At 43.6% G+C, this 19,194-nt stretch overlaps 1 protein-coding gene across 1 annotated transcript in view; it reads right to left on the reverse strand.

The window, feature by feature from the left end:
- Positions 1-19,194, reverse strand: part of lama1 (laminin, alpha 1) — a 286,034-nt gene that overhangs the window by 212,754 nt on the left and 54,086 nt on the right. The window contains exons 2-3 of the mRNA XM_048529540.2: positions 13,962-14,132; positions 12,673-12,785 (exon numbers count right to left, since the gene is read on the reverse strand). Of these exons, the coding sequence (XP_048385497.1) occupies positions 12,673-12,785; positions 13,962-14,132 (284 nt within the window). The remainder of the gene's footprint in view (positions 1-12,672; positions 12,786-13,961; positions 14,133-19,194) is intronic.

Genomic DNA, 19,194 nt, shown 5'->3' on the forward strand with positions numbered 1-19,194 from the left:
CAAGAGTTAGGGATATCCTTATTGAAATACAGAATTCCTAGGGGGCTTAGCAGCGTAAGTTTGAAGAGTTTGGTGCCCTTTGCTGGAGCATCTAGAACCAGAGGGCATAATCACAGAATAAAGAGTTGCTCAATTAAGAAGAAATGAGTTTTTCTCTTAGAGGGTAGGGAATCTGTGGAATTCTTTACTGCAGTGTGCTGTAGAGCTGTGTCAGTAGGTATGTTCCAAGCTCAGATCAATTATTAATCGGTAAGTGAACCAAGGGTTTTGGGGTTAAGGAAAATAGAGTTGAGGATTATCAGATTAGGCATAATCTCACTGAATATCTAGGCAGACTTCATGGGCTGATTGGCCTGCTTCTGCTATTATGTATTACATGATCTGATATAAAAGCTTGCAAGTACTGCACACATTAAAAATCTTTACATCTTTTCGGAGCATGGGACAAAGAATTATTTAAGCAATGGGCAAAAGCTGAAACTGAACCGTGAGTAAGAGCAGAGCTAGTAGGAAGTGCTGATGCTGGAGAATATGAGATAACAAGGTGTACAGCTGGATGGACACAGCAGGCCAAGCAGCATCAGAGGAGCAGGAAGGCTGACGTTTCGGATTGAGACCTTTCTTCAGGCAAAGTCAGTAGGAGCACATTTTTTTCCCTCAAGTTCAGCACAACCTTTCAAAGCTCAGGAGGAGAAACTTTGTATATTTCTAAAGTTTACATTTACAAGAATCATAGTATTCTGACAGTGTAGGAGCAGGCCCATCGGGTCCACACCAATGGAAAGGTAGGATTTGGTTCTCCTCAGTGCACAGTAGCCCAATAAAGCAAAAAACTCTTTCTAATAACAAAATATATCTTTTCTAGACTCAAAGTGGTCGTGATAGTGGTAGCATCCATATCTCTGAGTCAGGAACACCATGTTCAAGTCCCACTTGCTTCACCATTGTATAACGATATACAAATAAAAAGTGAGACCGCTCTGAGGAAGGAGCTGTACAAGTGGCTGGTTAATAAACTCTGTGAAGTAAGGTACTTTGGCTTCTGTTCAGAGCTCTCGTGGTGCAGTGGTAGTGCCCCTGTGGGCCAGGAGGCCTAGGTTCAAGACCCATCTGATCCAGAGGTGTGTCATAACATTGCCCTGACCAGGTTGATTTTCCTAGATTCAAAGAGGGACCAATGGAAAAGGCAACCCAGGTTCACATCCCATTCGCTCCAGACAAAGTTGATTAGAAAACATTTTTTAGCCTGGCTTGAGATAGCTCTTGTAGCACAGTGGTAGGGTCTCTATCTTAGAACCAGGAAACTCAGGTTCAAGTCCCATCTGATCCTGACACATGTATCCCTGAACAGGTTAATTCAAAAATGTCTTCTGAGAAACAGATTTCAAATAGCAATCACACTTTAAAAGCAGTTCGTTGTTTGTAAAGACCTCTGCAACATGTTGAAGTTGTGAGAATTGATGTAAACCTTTCTTCTTTTTTTCTCTCCGATGAGCATGACAACAACAAAATCTGAATTCAGGAAGTTCAGTTTAATATCACAAAAATTATTAATAATCGACAAAACAGTGAGTAGCTTAATAGCCTCATCAACGATATTTATTTTTAAACCACTCTCATCGCACAAAAACCTGACAATCCACGCACTCTGATTAGGCACATCATTTTAACAGCAAAACCTTATTATAACTTTTAGCTCTGTTCATTAATCAATCCAATGCCTTTGGTAACAGCTTCTGAATCCAAACATAATACTGAAGTCAATTCGACTGGAAGAAACATTCACTCTTTCGTGCAAATTGCACATGAAGCTGATAATATCATCAGAAGATGAGACAGGTAACTGATAACTAATTGTCCATGTTTTCTGACACTGATGTAAAAACAAAGAACTGCGGATACAGGAGATATGAAACACAGACAGGAAATGCTGGAGAAACTCAGCAGAAGCATCAGTGGAGAGTGAAGCAGAATTAATGTTTTGAGTCCCTTTGTCAGAAATGCCGAGGGTTCTTTCAATTTCAAACATTAACTCTGTTTCTCTCTCTACAGATGCTGCCGGACCTGCAGAGTCTCTCCAGCATATTCTGTTTGTTTTTCTGACACCGACCTTGGTACATTCAATGGAAATGAGACAACAGGCACCATGAGGTGAAGGGATACTTTCATTAACTGGCCAGATACACAGGCATGGGTAGTTGCGACACAGGTACGCTGCAGTACGAATTGCTTTCATCTGTTCTTTTAACTATGTAGCAGCCAATTAACGCACAAGCTCTCCAGCACAGGCCGAAAGGGTGCGTAGCATCCCATCTCACCTCCAAGGTGCCAAGTACGCTCTGAGAATAGAGCTGCTTTACGCAGTTACCAGGGGGCCAGTGACTCCTACTGTTGTCCCAGGGAACTGAATGGCAGCAAGTGAACCACGTTCCTTCATGTTTGGTCCCATAATAGAACAACACCTCAGAATTGAAGAATTGCTGATGAGTCTTAAGATGCATTATCATACAAATTACAAATAAAACTTTTCCACTTGAGAGAAGGCGCATTCACGTAGCACTTTTCATAACTTCGGGGCATCTCAAAGCACTTTACAAGCGACGAAATGTTGTGACTGTTGTAACACAGCAGACATAAAAAGCCTATTTGTGCACAATACAATCCCACCAGCAATAATGTGGTAATAACTGGATCATTTATTTTTAGTGAAGCTAGTTGAAGAACAAACATTGACCAGAACACCAGGAAAAGCCCCTTTCACTTTCCTCACAATGGATCAATCTAATCTAATCCAATCGGGGACAACAAAAAGCTCAGTGGCAATGTCATCACACCAGTAATCCAGGCCCCCAGTCTCATCTCCCAGGGGGATGTAGGTTCCAATCCCACCCCAGAGATGACAAAATTCAAATCGAATTAAAAATCTACAATCAGAAGTTAGTTTAGTGGCAACCATTGACAATTGTTGTAAAAAGCCCATCTGTTTCACTCATGCCTTTCTGGAAAGAAAATATGCAGTTCTTATCTGGTCTGGCCTACATGTGACTCCAGTCCCTCAGTGACATTGTGTACTCTTATCTACCGTCTAAAATGGACTAAAACACCACCTTGTTCAAGGGTAATTGGGGACGGGCCTTTGCCTTGTGAGTGATGCCCACATCATTTGAAAAAATTGATAAAAAGGGTTTTATCCAAAAGGACAACCCCTCCAACAGTGTAAAACACCTCCTTGTACTGCACCGAAGTGTTAGCTTCATTTATTAGAAGTCCCTGGAGTAGCATTTGAACCCTCAAAGTTGTAGCCAAAAGTTAAGTATGGCACCAACAATGTACCAATTCATTGAATGCACTTAAGACCACAATAGAGATAGGTTCTTGACTAACAACAAAAACAGAAGGTGCTGGAAAAGCTCAGCAGGTCTGGCGGCATCTGTGAAGAAAACATCAGACTTAACGTTTTGGATCTGGTGATCCTTCCTCAGAACAGATCATTGGACCATAGAATATAATAGAACATAGAACAGACCCGAAACGTTAACTTTTGATATTTTCTTCACAGATGCTGCCAGGCCTGCTAAACATTTCCAGGAACTTCTGTTTTTGTTCCTGATTTACAGCATCCGCAGTTCTATCGGTTTTTATTAGGTTCTTGATTAGTTCTGAGGAAGGGTCACCCGACCTGAAGCCTTAGCCCTGATTTCTCTCCCGAGGGGCTGCCAGACCTGATGAGCTTTTCCAGAAATTTCTGTTTTTGTCCTTGATTAGTCATGGAATCAAGGTTTACAGGGAAAGGGCAGGAGACTGGTACTGAGAAACATATCACAGCCGTGATCAAATGGCACATCAGAATTGATGGGCTGAATGGCCTAATTCTGCTTCTATACCTTGTGGCCTTATGGTCAATTAAACAGTTGTGAATATTTCTCATGTGGTGCCATATCCAACGACAACTCAAATGAGAAGATATTCAGAAGCCTTCCACAATCCCCTTAAAAGGGAGAGAATTTTACCCCATTAAATGCCGCGAGAACTTTCAGGTGATCCACAGAGCTCTTAATGCCTCCCCACAGCTTAAAAACAAATAAATAAGCCAATCATTTTGGTTCAAACCTGCGGCTGTTTTAACACCAATGACAACTGTGTTTGCATAGCCTTGCAGAGAACCTCTAATCCATTATTAACATGCTGTGCACACTCAACACCAGCATACAGCAAATATGTCATTCAACTGTTTCTTAACCCCTGGCAACCTCTGTTAACCTAAACCTGGGTTCAGAGAAAATGAATTTGCAATTAGATTTCACATCTAAACAGCTTATTTCACAGACACGACAGAAAGCAGCAATGCGGAAAGCCATTCTGGCCTGGCTAGAGCAATTAGAAAACAGGCTAAGCATAAAGAAAAGGAGTGGCGACAGCCCTGTAAGCCCAGGAACCTGTGAAGAAACAATTGCGGGGGTGAAGAGGAAACTGTATATTTGTGACAGGAAAGGAGTCTTGAAATGTGCAAAATAGTTTTAAGGAAGAACCCATTTGGCTAATTACCGTGGGAAATCAAGAATCAAAGTCTCCTTTCCCTAAATTCTTTCTGGTTCACACACTTCGTACCAAACATATCTTGAACAGTGTCAACAACCTTATGTATCTTGTCAGTGACAACGGACCCTCCACCACATTCCCATTAAACTCTGTACCACCACTTTCGTTTCTCCAATGACACAAGGCACTGTGAATCATAAGATGTGACAGAGGCTGGTTTCCAGGAAGATAACATGGGTTCGTTCAGCTAGGCCTCGGTATGTAAATATAATGAGGGTAAGAAACTCAGTGATCACCTGGAATACGGGTCCAAGTGAAATTTCTGATAGTAAATCAAAATGAATTTGCTCCTATTTCTCAATATATTACAGACATCGCACAAGAAGCCGTTTTATTTTCTTGGCAAGTGGGTATCACTGGGAATACCTGCCATCACTAAAGCCCCTATGAACTGAATGGCTTGCAAGGACACTTCAGAGGCAGTTAGGGTCACCATGCAAACCTGAATCTTAACTTATCTTAATATCTGAGATACAAAGGAAAGATAGAAGTATCAAGCCAGCTGTTATAGGAAGCACATTATTAAGCTGGAGAGGGTTCAAAAGAGATTAACCAGGCTGTTGCTGGGTATGGAAGGTTTGAGTTATAAAGAAAGGCTGGCTAGGCTGGGACTTCTTTTGTACTGGAGCTAGAAGGTCAAAAGGTGACCTTATAAAGGTTTATAAAATCATGAGGGGTTACGTAGGGTTAATCTTGTGTCTTTTCCACAGGATGAGGGAATTTCAAGACTAGGAGGTACATTTTTAAGGTGAGAAAAGAGAGATTTATAAAAAGACATGAGGGGCAATTTTTTTACACAGAGGGTGGTTCAAGTGTGGAAAGAATTTCCTATGGAAATGATGGATGACGGCGCAGTTCTAATGTTTAACAGACATTTGGATAAGTATGTGAATAGGAAAGGTTTGCATGGATGTAGGCCAGGAGCAGGCAGGTGGGACTATTTTAGTTTGGGATTATGTTAGGCATGGACTGGTTGAACTGAAGGGTCTGTTTCTATGCTGTATGAAACGGGAGTTTTATCACATAAAATACTGTACATTAGCTGGGGGAAATTTCACACTGCCCAGAGGTCAGTGGCATCACCACATAGTAAATTTGTATTGCAATGATAGCACTTTACAGTTAATTATTCAATTATAAATAAAGGATTGAAGTAAGTGAGCAGAGCCATGTTTCTGTGATTATATCATTATCGTAGAAATAGGAGTGGAAGAGGCCACTCAGCCCTTTTAACCTGCTTCACCATTTGTCAAGTTCATGGCTTTTCAAATTGCTCCACATTCCAATCGATCCTGATGACCTTATTCATCAACAGTCTATTCACCTTAGCCTTAAAATATCCAAAACTCTGCCTTCTAAGGATGACAACTGCAAAGACTCATGATTCTCCAGATTTATTAGCTGAATTTAAATCCAGCTAGCTGCAGTGGGATTTGAAGCTGCACCTCCACAGCATTAGTCTGGGTCTATAGATTGCTAGTTTCGTGACCGTACACTACACCATCATCATCGCTCCTCCTGCCAAACTATTCAGCTGCAACACAAAGCTATCTCCTTTCTGAAAAACCTAATTGAGAATGATTTACACAGTGGTAGAAGTATAAAGGTCAGATTCTCAGTTGAGATATTCCTCACTGGTTGGCAGGGGCTGCTACTTTGATCAGCTTGGTGGTAACAGTCTCCATCCAATGACTGTTCCATTTTAATAACTAAATGATTAACATGGATACACATCAAAGCCCACATGTAACTGGACACAGCCTATTCTTGACAAAGCCTTCAGGCACTCTCGTCAGTTCTGTTATTTTTATAGCCGCTCATAGCCTTTCCAAACACTGTCTGCAGGACTATCCCAACGTCAGGATTTGAGGCAAGACAAAGCATGTTGGACACTCCCATCAAGGCTGTGCTCTCTAGCTTTCCACATCTCTTACAGTATTATCTTCAACTGTCCCCAGCTGAAAGCATTTTTACAATAATGCAACATCCAGCTCTGAGAGTGAATGATTTGGGTGCAATTGTGTGGGCGTATCTATCAATTGTGACAGCCAGAAAAGCTCACACTGAGGACAGAACTGAGTGACAGCAGCAACGAGAAACTAACCATTGTGAGGAAAGGCACAAAAGACACCCCACTGCCTACCTACACTCACATTTACTGGCTTCATCCCCGCCTCCTTGACCTATCCACCTATCTGCTCCTCTATCCACCTTCCATCTTCGCCTCCCCTCTCTCTATTTATTCCAGAGTCCCCTTCCCCTCCACCATTTCTGAAGAAGGGTCCAAACCCGAAACGTCTGCGTTCCTGCTCCTCTGATGCTGTCTGGTCTGCTGTGTTCACCCAGCTCTACACCTTGTTATCACAGAAGAGTGAATTCTTTTTCAATACCAAAGCTCGGCAGGTCAACGGGAGTTTCACGGAAGCTTTCAGGGTCAGTCTCGTAAGAGACTGATTTGCAAATTCATAACAGGATGTACTGCAGAAGGATAGAATAACTCCAAATTATCAATGATAATGGGAACTGCAGATGCTGGAGAATCCAAGATAACAAAGTGTGAAGCTGGATGAACACAGCAGCCCAAGCAGCATCTTAGGAGCACAAAAGCTGACGTTTTGAGCCAAGACCCTTCATCAAGGGTCTAGGCCTGAAATGTCAACTTTTGTGCTCCTAAGATACTGCTTGGCCTGCTGAGTTCATCCAGTTCCACACTTTGTTAGCCAAATTATCAATGATGTGTCAGATAAACCTTCACATAAATGTAGGATAGGTGGGTTAGCCATGGGAAATGTAGGGTTACAGGGATAAGGTAGGGGGGTGGGTCTGGGTAGGATGCTCTTCACAGGACTCAATGCCCTGAATAGCCTGCCCCCACACGGTAGGGATTCTAATGATTCTATTATTGCCTATCATTGACTGCCCTGGAGGAACTGGTGATACAGTAACTGCACCAATACAGCTGTAGAAATGGTTCTTCAATATGAATCGGACTGAAGGCTGGAATACCATCAGCTACAGAGTGCTAGCTGGCTGATGAGGCAAGGTTGGTATACTGGGAATGTCACTTGGGAAGCCAAGCTAATGTTGGGGTATATGTATTCAAATCCCACCATGTCAGCAAGTGATAATCAATGTCAATTTATAAATTTGCCGTTGTAATAGCTCATCTCAACAGTCAATTGTTGCTCAAAGGGCCATCCAGTTCACTACTGCTCTTGCAGGAAAAATATTCAACATCCTTACCGGGTCTGTGTGTGGCTGCAATTCTGCAGCAAAATTAACTGTCCTCTGAAATGGCTGCGGAGCTCAAGGACAATTAGGAATAGGCAGCAAACCCCATCAAAGGACAGAATCAAACAAAGCAATGGGTGGCAGAGCTAGCAGAGTTAATTGATGCAGATAGTTTCCCTTTGTTTAAAATTCTGTGTCAAATAGTGTAGAGATTCTCCTCTTTCCCATCAATAGAAAAATTCCATTCTAAGCTTGAAAGGTTCACGTGGCACTTTTAAAACGAGGCTTTGCATCTGGTTGGAGTCATTAAACGAGCAAAGTTTAAGTGATGTGGGAGTTTAATAGCCTCCTGACTCTCATTACACTGCACATTCAACACTGCTTTGCATAGACACAAAAGTGTTCATATAACAGCACTGTGAGGCACTGCTTGCAACCCAGCCAGCTGGTGGTGAATGCACATTTGTAACAGTTGCCTGCAAAAGGAATTAGCATCCCCCTTTCCACCTATTGTTAAAAGCATTAGTTCTACAGATCTGTCATTGGACAGTACAATATTGTCAGTTTGTTGACCAGTGAAGGTTGACCAGAAAATGGTGCAATTTAGTAACAGTACTCTCAATTATAAAATTATTTAAACTTCAATTTTAAAGAAGCTTTTCGATAGCAGTTAACATCAACGGGTCTGCTATGCCAACCCCATAATGCCCTCCCTCAGCTTCATACTTGGCAAGACCCTGACCTGTATTCGCTGACCCTGACCTGTATTCGCTGACCCTGATCTATTTCCCAGCAGAAATGGTCTCTTTCTCTGTGCTTTTTAATGTTACCTAACCTTTCTGCCCAATTTGACTCCAGCTGGTATGCATTGTTGCAGCCACTCACTGCCTCTCCAACACCTCTCACCTCACTTTACTTACTTATTCAGGTTTTATCGTCTATTTCCATTCCTCACTGTCAGGCAGCAGGAAACTTGGCAGCACGAGCTTCAGTCGCAAGATTTTTTTTTGGTTTGTGCCCTTTTAGTTTCTCTGTCACATCTGTATTTGCCAAATAATGAGCTTATCTTCACTGGAAGGGAATTTATCACCCATATCTTTGCTTCTGGACATCAGGAGTAAGTAATTACTCTCAGTATTTATTATTTTCTGCTCTGCCTGTTTCAAGCTTCAATGTTTGATTGCTTCATCCCAGAGTGCCCTCTTGTTGTCAATTCGAATCGTTTTTCCTGTTGTGTTCAGCTTCTGTTGCTTTGTTTTGGATAGGTTTATCTTTGCCCCACTAGGCACCTCTTTGATGCATTTATAGGTTAACTCATATTCATCTCAGTCGCCCTTTCCCCTTTCATCCTGCAGTATCTGTCAAGGTAGTTTTCTTTCCGTTTGTAACCTTTTACATTTCCTCGTTAACATAGCCAGCATGCTATTGGATCTGGATTAGGCAGAAACCTGAGGGAATTGTTAATGCTTTGGTCATCCATCAAACAATTAAATGTACAAGCGATGGGCACCCTCCGCGCTGTCAGTCAGTGCCAAACAAGGTGACAAATTGAAGTGCTGGCCAATTTCAGGAACATCACTGCAAACTTGTCACAATAATGAAAAAATTCTAGAAGCTACAAGAACATTAAAAAACAGATTTTAAACCCATCCTTGCCAAGACTACACACTTGTTCTGAGAAAAAAGCGATCTTGCCTTCAGGTACAATGTGAGTGGCAGAATGCTCGAGTCAGAATCAACCCCACTCTTCAGCCACTAAACTAGTCTGACTCTTCAGTGTAGTGCTGAGGCAGTGTTACACACTCCCTCAAATAAACAATTAAGACTTTGCAAAGTTCTAGCAATACTAAAGGAACTCGGTTCTTTGTAATCTGAATACAAGCGCTGATAGACGTAAGATTTTCTTGTTAAACAGGATCAGAATTCAAACAGAGGCAAAAGTAGACATTGGACCACGGGAAAATGATGCTGGAGAGACAATAGTGGGGAACAAGGAAATAGCTGAGGGAGCCAAATAATTACTTTGCGTCAGTCTTCACAGTGGAAGACACGAGCAATATCACAAAGATTTGAGAGACTTGGGGCAAAGCAAAGTAAGGAGAGGGTGCTAGAAATACTGAAAGGCTTGAAGGTGGATAAATCACCTGAAGCAGATGGACTACACCCCAGAGTTCTTAAGGAGGTAGCTGAAGAGATAATGGAGGCGTTAGTGTTGCTCTTTCAGGAGTCACTAGTGTCAGGGAGGGTCCCACAGGACTGGAAAACTGCTAACATGACATCCCTGTTTACAAAGGGAGTAAGACAAAAGGCTGAAAATTTCAGGTCGATTAACGTAACCTCAGTTGTAGATAAGATTTTACAGTCCATTGTAAAGGATGACATTTGGAATACTTGGAAGTGCATGGTAAAATAGGGCAAGTAATGAGCAGGGTAGACCAAGGAGACCCAATGGATGTTATCTACCTGGACTTCAAGAAGGCCTTTGACAAGGTGCCACACAGGAGGTTGCTGAGTATGATAAGGTCCTTGGTGTTAGAGGCCAGGTGCTAGCATGGATAGAAGATTGGCTCTCTGGCAGAAGGCAGACAGTGGGGGTAAAAGGGTCTTTCTCAAGATGACAGCCAGTGACTAATGGTTTTCCACAAGGGTCAGCGTTGGGACCAGAACATTTCACTTTATACATTAACGGTCTATACGGAAGAACTGAGGGCATTCTGGCTCAGTTTGCAGATGATGCAAAGATAGTTAAAGGGATAGATGGTATTGAGGATGCAGGGAGACTGCAGAAGGATTTGGACAGCTTAGGAGAGTGGGCAAAGAAGTGGCAGATGGAGTACCATGTGGGAAAGAGCAAGGTCATGCACTTTGGTAAGAAGAATAGCGGCATGGACTATTTTCTAAATGGGGAGAAAATTCAGAAGTCTGAAGTGCAAAGAGACTTGGGAGTTCTAGTCCAGGATTCTCTCAAGGTAAACTTGCAGCTTGAGTCAGTAGTCAGGAAGGCAAATGAAACTTTGGCATTTATCTTGAGAGGACTTGAATATTAAACAGTGAAGGGCTTCTTCGGCTCTATAAGGCTCTGGTCAGGCTACATTTGAAGTATTGTGTGCAATTTTGGGAGCCAAATCTCAGGAAAGATGTCCTGGCCCTGGAGTGGGTTCAGAGGATGTTCACAAGAATGGTCCCAGAAATGGAAAGAGTAACACATGAGGAACATTTGAGGAATCTGGGTCTATAGTCAATGGAGTTTAGAAGGATATGGGGGGATCTAATTGATGCTTACAGACTTCTGAATGGCCTAGGCAGAGTGATATTGGGAAGATGTTTCCATTGGTAGGAGAGATACAGCCCAAAGGCACGGCCTTAGAGTAAAGGGAAGAACTTTTAGAATGAAGATAAGGAGAAATTTCTTCAGCCAAAGAGAGGCAAATCTATGAAATTCACTACCACAGAAGGCTGTGGAGGCCAGTTCATTGAGTATATTTAAGACAGAGATAGGTGGGTTCTTGATTGTCAAGGGAATCAAGGGTTACGGGGAGAAAGTGGGACAATGGGGTTGAGAAACTTATCAGCCACGATTGAATAGCGGAGCAGGTCCGATGGGTTGAATGGTCTAATTTCTGCTCCTATGGCTTATGGTCTTAAGTCACAAGACATTAGGTTATAGTCCAACAGGTTTATTTGAAATCATGAGCTTTCAGAGCCCTGATCTGTTGTCACCTGACTTTAAATAAACCTGTTCGACTAACACCTGGTGTTTGATTAGATTAGATTCCCTATAGTGTGGAAACAGGCCCTTCGGCCCAACAAGTCCACACAGCCCCTTGGAGCATCCCACCCAGACCCATCTCCCTATAATCCACACACCCCTGAACACTGCGGGCAACTTAGCATGGCCGATCCACCCAGCCTGCACATCTTTGGACTGTGGGAGGAAACCGGAGCACCCGGAGGAAACCCACGCAGAATGGGGAGAATGTGCAAACTGCACACAGACAGTTACCCGAGAGTGGAATCAAACCCGGGTCCCTGGTGCTGTGAGGCTACAGTGCTAACCGCTGTGCCACAGTGCCGCCCCATGTGACTTCTGACTTTGTTCACCCCAGTTCAATACCGACACCTCCACACCTCATTAAACAGGATCACAGAATTATTCTGGAACAGAAAGAGACCTTCTGGCCCACTGCACCTGCACCAGCTCTATTCACCAGCACTGATGTCCGGCCTTTTCCTCATATCTCTGCATCTCATTGCTAATCAAGCGATTATCCATTTGTGATTAGCCCTTTGAATGCCTCAAGCCTGACCCACCATATTTCTAGGCAAGCATTCCACCCCATAATGACTTGCTGTACGAAAAAAGCTTTTTCTCACCTCACCTTTACTTCACTTGCACATCACTGTCACTCTACGGATGCTCATTCTCATTTCTTTTACAAGCAGAAAAAATTTGAACCCATCTACTCTCTCTAGCCCATTCATGGTTTTGCAAATGTCCATCAGATCTCCTCTCAGCCATCACCTCTCCAGTCTCAACTTATTCAATCTATCCTCATTGCTGAAACTTCTCATACCTGGAACCAGTCTTATAAAGTACTTCTGCTCTCTCTCCAATGCATTAGCATTTCTCCTGTAACAAGGTGCCCACAGCTGTACACAATATTCCATGAGATTGGTCTAACAAGACCAACCTTTACTGCCAGTAACAACTGTCCCAGGAATTGATGGTCTTCAGAACTGATTGAAATGTCAGCATCAAGAAGATTCATTGAAGGAACTTATGCAGCAAAAAGAAACAATATCAATATCTAAAAGCAGTTTATTTTATTCATTTTCCCTCACCTGTCTCAGGTCCAGGGTAATTGTCACCCAGTGATACTTCCTCCCATTCTGGATGCTGGGACTCTGCCACCAGTTGTTCGTGCCATCTATGGCACTGACGATGGGATGGCGCTCTAGACATAAGGCACAAAAAGAACAAGAGAAAGATTTGTTCTGCGTTTGAATTGTGTATGTCCTCCTTCAGGCTCAATTGTCTTCCTCCATCTTCTGCTTCCATGGCTCATTCCAATTTCAAAGCAAGTCACTATTCAGCTAAGACGTCACAAGAGTTGGCAATTAAAGGGCGATTTAACACTCGTACATACTGTGCTGGAAGGGAGGCCTGGCCTAATAACTTTAATAACCCCATTTACATCTTGCCCAGCCAAAGCTGGCATTAACAGGAAGTGGGCCAGTTTGCCATGGACAAAGACTGGACACACTCACTCTCAGATAGTGTGAAGGGAGAGCTATTATCAGGGGAGAGGTTCAAAACATCCAGGATGAGGCAAGATCCAGGCAATTCCTTATTTGGCCAGGACAACCACACTTGCTCCAACAGGCCCAATGAAGAGAAGCTTCATGATTTTGACCTTTGTATTAAACCTTTTACCAAGTACAGCAGAAGGCTGGCGATGGGGCACCATGGAGGTGTTGAAACCTAAAAATTTAAGACCTCCCTTCCAACCCAATGTGCGTGTATTGATTGGCATTTTTACAGTGCCAGATAGCTGGTGGGCAAGTCTGAGATAACTATGTGGATGCAAACAGCAGGCCAAGCAGCAGAGGAGCAGGGAAGTTTTGGGCCCAGACCGTTCTTCAGAAAAAAATGGTGGGCAAGTCGCCCATGTTTGGAGGTATTTTTTAGGTGCTCGATCGTCAAACTCCCCTTCTGTCATACCTGAAACATTCACTGTCTCCACCACTGACACGCAGTGACAGCAATGCACACACATCTACTAGGTGCCTTGCAGCAGCTCACTCCTTCGACAGTACCTTTCAAATTCATGTCCTCTTCCATCCAGAAGGACAAGGGCAATGGATTCAATGGCACACCACCACCCGCACACGTCCTTCTAAATCATCCAACCCCAGAGGTGCTGTGGAAGTTGCAGTTGATTATACCATCCAGGTTGGAGCCAGAGGGTGTGAGTCCATAAACTGAAACAGCTCACACTCTTAAAGGGACCACCAGGCACAGGGTTGGGAATCTTGGAATCGAGACCTGCTTACTACTTTTTGTAAAAGGGCTCCTGCATTAATTCAGCGAACATCAAGGCAAATGTCATAAACAGGCGTTGACAGATTACCTTTACGATTCGCGCTGTTCGAGTCACAGATACGACACTGTGGGTTGCGTATTGGCCGCCCAGGAACATGCTCCACCAGCTTGCAGTACATCTCTGGACCATTTTCGCCACATGTTGCATTGGTGGAGATCACCGCATTACTGGCAAGATTCAGGATTGCCGGGAATAGACCTGGTGCAAAGGAAACAGTAAATCTTTAGAAAGGGGTTGGAGGTTCAGGTCTGAGGCTGATATCAAACCACAGCTGCTAGCTGTAACAACATGCTTGACAGAAATGAAAGCTGTGCAATGGATGTTTCCATTCACTACATAGGAAAGATAATTTTGTTCGAAATACTGAGTGGAGGATTTTATTATTAAATTGTAGGGCATGGACATGACAGTCTGGCTGGTCAGCATTTGCTGCCCTTCCTTAGTTACTCACCATTTGTTATATATTGTCCACACTGTTACACAGAATGACAAAAGTTATCTCATGTCATTTAGGGAAGGAAATCTGCCTTCCTGAACTGGTCTGACTCCAGATCCCTGCAATGGGGTTGACTCTAACTGCCCTCTAGCCAGGTACAGAGGGTGATAAATGATGGCCTAGCCAATGATGCCCTAATTCCATGACCAATTTCTTTTTTTATTTCGAAGTTGTCTTGACCTGGCATTGAGAAATATTACAGTTAGTTGGCTTAATGTGGTTAACGGTCTTCTAGAGACAAAGAGTAAAGTTCCTTCTAGGGCAAAGAAATGAGTCATGTTAAACTTGCTCTTTTCTCTCGATTTCTCTAGTCTTCTTTTCTAAGTGCTAGTATAAGCAAAAGTGCTACAGGAACAGCTCCGCAAACAGTCTATCATTGGACACAGAGCCACAGCCCAGTTTGAAGAGTGTCATGAAACTTTCTTTATGTGGACCACATTTCTTTTAGCATACAGTTGAAATCACCAGTATACTTTCATCAAGGTGTTTAACAAGGGCATTTTTGTAATTCAATCATGGGTGTCACTTTCTAGAAGCCAGCACTTATTGCTCATCCCAAAGGGTTGGTGTAGGTGTGGAGTCATACATCATCCAGACCAGGGAAAGATTGTCGATTCTGACTCTAAAGGCCATGACTGAATCAGATGGGGTTTTACCCAACAAGTCAGCTATGGATACATGGTCATCATTGCACTCTTAATTCCAGATTTCTTATATTATTCCATTCACAGCAAGATTTGAACCCAGGTCTCCAGCACACTACCTGTCACTCTAGATTAACAGTCCAGCAATTATATCAGTAGGCCACTGCCTCTCCTGTTGCAATGTTTAATAATTAGGGGAGTGGGAATGGATCAAGAACTTCGTAGTCAACTGTAACAAGTTCCAGTGGCTTTCAAGGATAGTAAGAACTGTCGATGCTGGAGCCTGAGATGACGCAGCATGGATCTGGAGGAACACAGCCAGCCAGGCAGCATCAGAGGAGCAGGAAAGTTGATGTTTCGGGTCGGAACCCTTCTTCTGAAGAAACGCCAACTTTCCTGCTCCTCTGATGCTGCCTGGCCCGCTGTGTCCCTCCTGCTCCACATTGCGTTACCAGTGGTTTTTAAGCCAAGAACAGCTACCCCAGTACAGAGCAGAAATTAAACCCGTCACTTCCTGGTCCCGGTTTACTCAGTTCCACACTGAGCCATACCATAAATGCCAGATATATGTATTATTTCTATTGATTTTTAAAAAAATTATTGAACAAGCCTCCCAGGAATGGCAGGGAATACAGTGCTTTCCAAAATGATGTGTTTCTAGCTCAGTGGATTTTTCTTTCCAATGGTGCAAAACACATTGTGATCTGGGAGCTGAAAAGCTGTAAACTCAATTACAGACAGAAAATGGACAGTTAGCCCTTCCATTCTGAGAATTACTTCTTTGTCAACCCTCCAAAAGTAAAATAATAGTGAATAGCCTTTTTGGAGTAAAGCTATGGCCACCCCTCACTTTCTGAATCACACTTCCATCAGCAGTTTCCATTGTCTTTTTCAAGGCTTCTGACATAACCCACTCCTAATTCCTCTCCAGGCAGTCATTTACTCCCCCTGCAACCTAATTCTGAAGGGGACACACGCTGAAATGTCACACTCTGTTCAGCAACAAAAGGAGGAATGCAGTCCAAGTAAACAAGAGCTGATCAGGCGATTAGAAACTGTGATCTGGCCACTGGACTGAGCTGAACCATTCCTCGTGGAGACAGGAAAGACTGCAGGTGCTGGCAGCTAGAGTCAATAAATGTGGAGTTGGAAAAGCACAGCAGGTCAGACAGCATCCCAGGAGCAGGAAAGTCAATATTTTGGGCCAAAACCCTTTGTCAGACCTGGGAAGGGGGAGGGGAACCCAGAAATAAATAGAGGGAAGGGGGTGGGGCTGGAGGGAGGATAGGTGAGATGGAGATAGGTGGATGCAGGTAGGGGGTTATTGTGGTTGGTCAGTGGGAAGGGTGGAGCGGATAGGTGAGTCAGAAGATGGACAGACTGGGGGGAGGAGAGATTTTACTCATTTCGCATGTAATTCACAAGAAATAAAACATCAATGATTCTGGAAATGGAAACTTCCATAAACAACTGCACCTCCCAATTCAACTCCCCCTCCCATTCCTTAGATGACATGTTCACCCTGGGCCTCCTGCAGTGCCATAACGATGCTATCTGAAGTTTGCAGGAACAGCAACTCATATTCCGTTTGGGAACCCTGCAGCCCAATGGTATCAATGTGGATTTCACCAGCTTCAAAATCTCCCCTCCCCCCACTGTATCCCAAAACTCCCAAAACCAGCCCAGCTCATCCCCGCCTCTCTAACCTGTTCTTTCTCTCACCTATCCCCTCCTCCCACCTCAAGCCTCACGCCCATTTCTGACCTACAAACCTCATCCCACCCCCTTAACCTGTCTGTCCTCCCCAGACTGGCCGTTCCCCTCCCTACCTCCCCACCTACACTCACCGCTATAGGCTCCATCCCCGCCCCTTTAACTTGTCTGTCTCCTCTCCACCTATCTTCTCCTCTACCCATCTTCGATCCACCTCCCCGTCTTTCCCTATTTATTTCAGAACCCTCTCCTCCTCTCCCTTTTCTGATGAAGGGTCTAGGCCCGAAATGTCAGCTTTTGTGCTTCTAAGATGCTGCTTGGCCTGCTGTGTCCATCCAGCTCCACACTTTGTTATCTCAGATTCTCCAGCATCTGCAGTTCCCATTATCCCGAATGTCCTGAATGGGAGATTGCTTATCTACTAATGTATATCTAGGAAGCAAAGTGAATGAGATCAAACTGCAAAATTTCCATGCTTGATTGGAAGTGTTTTAAACTGTTGAACCATAATTGATTTAGTAAATAGACTGTCGTTAATGTTTTCACGTTAACGAGGCATAGTGATTAAGTAAATCACATTTGCAAGCACTTACAGATGGAAAATACTAGATCTACTCAAGCTACATTAACTGGTTTCATCTAATCTTACTTGCTTGACACTTGACTACCTAAATCTTTCTGAAGCCTATGAGCATGTACCTGAGCATTAACAGGCAACAGAGTCAACAGCAGACAATAGAAATGCAACTGTTCTATAAGATTGCAGGCTTTTTGTTTCACAATCAGGATTCGCACTTAGAGCTGCTTCGTTATTGACCGAAATCATCCACGGACCCACACATTGAGCTGGGTAGCCGGATTTGAATCCGTCCGTATCAGAGGGTGGAATTTAATTTTTGTTTTAAATCTGTAATTTGAACTCTCATGGTGACCATGCAAACATGCTCATAAAAACCCATGCTGCTCATAAATGCCCCTTAGGGAAGGAAATCTGCCATCCTTACCTCGTCTGGCCTCCATGGTGACTCCAGACCTACAGCAATGTGCGTGACTCGCTAATGGCCTCTGAGTAGGCCCCACAAGCCTCTCAGTCACATGTGACAATAGAAAGTCTTGAAAAATAAAGTAAATTCGAGGTGTAACATTTAGCACAAATAAGTTCCGTAAAACTCTGCCGGTGATCTCTCCCAAATTTGTCAGATTCAAGTTAATAAGGTTGTTGGTACAATCTGTAAATTCATTATGGTCAGGTTTTCTTTAAGCAAATTATTAATCACAGTGCTAATAGCTAATCCGGCTTGAAACTGAGTCTCGGTGAATCAGAAAATAAACTACGTCCTGATTTTAATTGACTGCCCAAATAGTATTAACAATGCAATTTAATTCAGTATTTGTGAGCTTAAAGAGGAGAAATTCAGTTAAGCGAGGCACATTGGTTGTGCTGTGATAATGGGAACTGCAGATGCTGTAGAATCCAAGATGACAAAGTGTGGAGCTGGATGAACACAGCAGGCCAAGCAGCATCTCAGGAGCACAAAAGCTGACGTTTCGGGCCTAGACCCTTCATCGGAGACCTCTCTGATGAAGGGTCTAGGCCTGAAACGTCAGCTTTTGTGCTCCAGAGATGCTGCTTGGCCTGCTGTGTTCATCCAGCTCCGCCCATTAGTTGTGCTGTTGCCTCACAGTGCCAGGGATCTGGGTTCAATTTCAGCCTCGGGTGACTGTCTGTGAGAAATTTGCACATTTTGCCTGCGTCTGTGTGGGTTTCCTCCCACATTCTAGGTGGATTGTCCATGCGAAATTCATCATAGAATTCCGACAGCATGGAAACAGCCTCTTTCGAACCAACAAGTCCACACCAACCCACAGAGCATCCCAGCCAGCGCCATCCCCCCACATCCCACCTAACCTACATATCCCTGAACACTATGGGCAATTTGCATGGCCAATGCACCCAGCCTGGACATCTTTGGACTGTGGGAGGCAATGAAGTATACTGGATACTGGTCATTGGTTCCAGCGGACTCCTGCGGAAACAATCAAAATAAGGATCAAATCCATTTCATCCTGCATCACGATTTTGAATTGAATTAAATTGAATCATTTATTGTCACGTGTATTCAATGTAAAAACATAGTGAAAAGTGTGTACCTTCAGCGTACACACTTAGCGTCATTCACAATAACTTAGAATAAGATGAGAAAAAAAAACTATAGAATCCCTACAGGGTGGAAACAGGCCATTCGGCCCAACAAGTCCACACCGCCCCTCCGAAAAGCAGACCCATTCCCCCACTGCTGATTTCCCATGACCAACCCACCGAACCTAAACATCCCTGGACACTATGGGCAGTTTATGACCAATCCACCCAGCCTAACTTTGGACTGCGGGAAGAAACTGGGGCACC

Source organism: Stegostoma tigrinum, chromosome 5 (assembly GCF_030684315.1).
Source record: "Stegostoma tigrinum isolate sSteTig4 chromosome 5, sSteTig4.hap1, whole genome shotgun sequence".
In the NCBI taxonomy this organism is placed as follows: domain Eukaryota; kingdom Metazoa; phylum Chordata; class Chondrichthyes; order Orectolobiformes; family Stegostomatidae; genus Stegostoma; species Stegostoma tigrinum.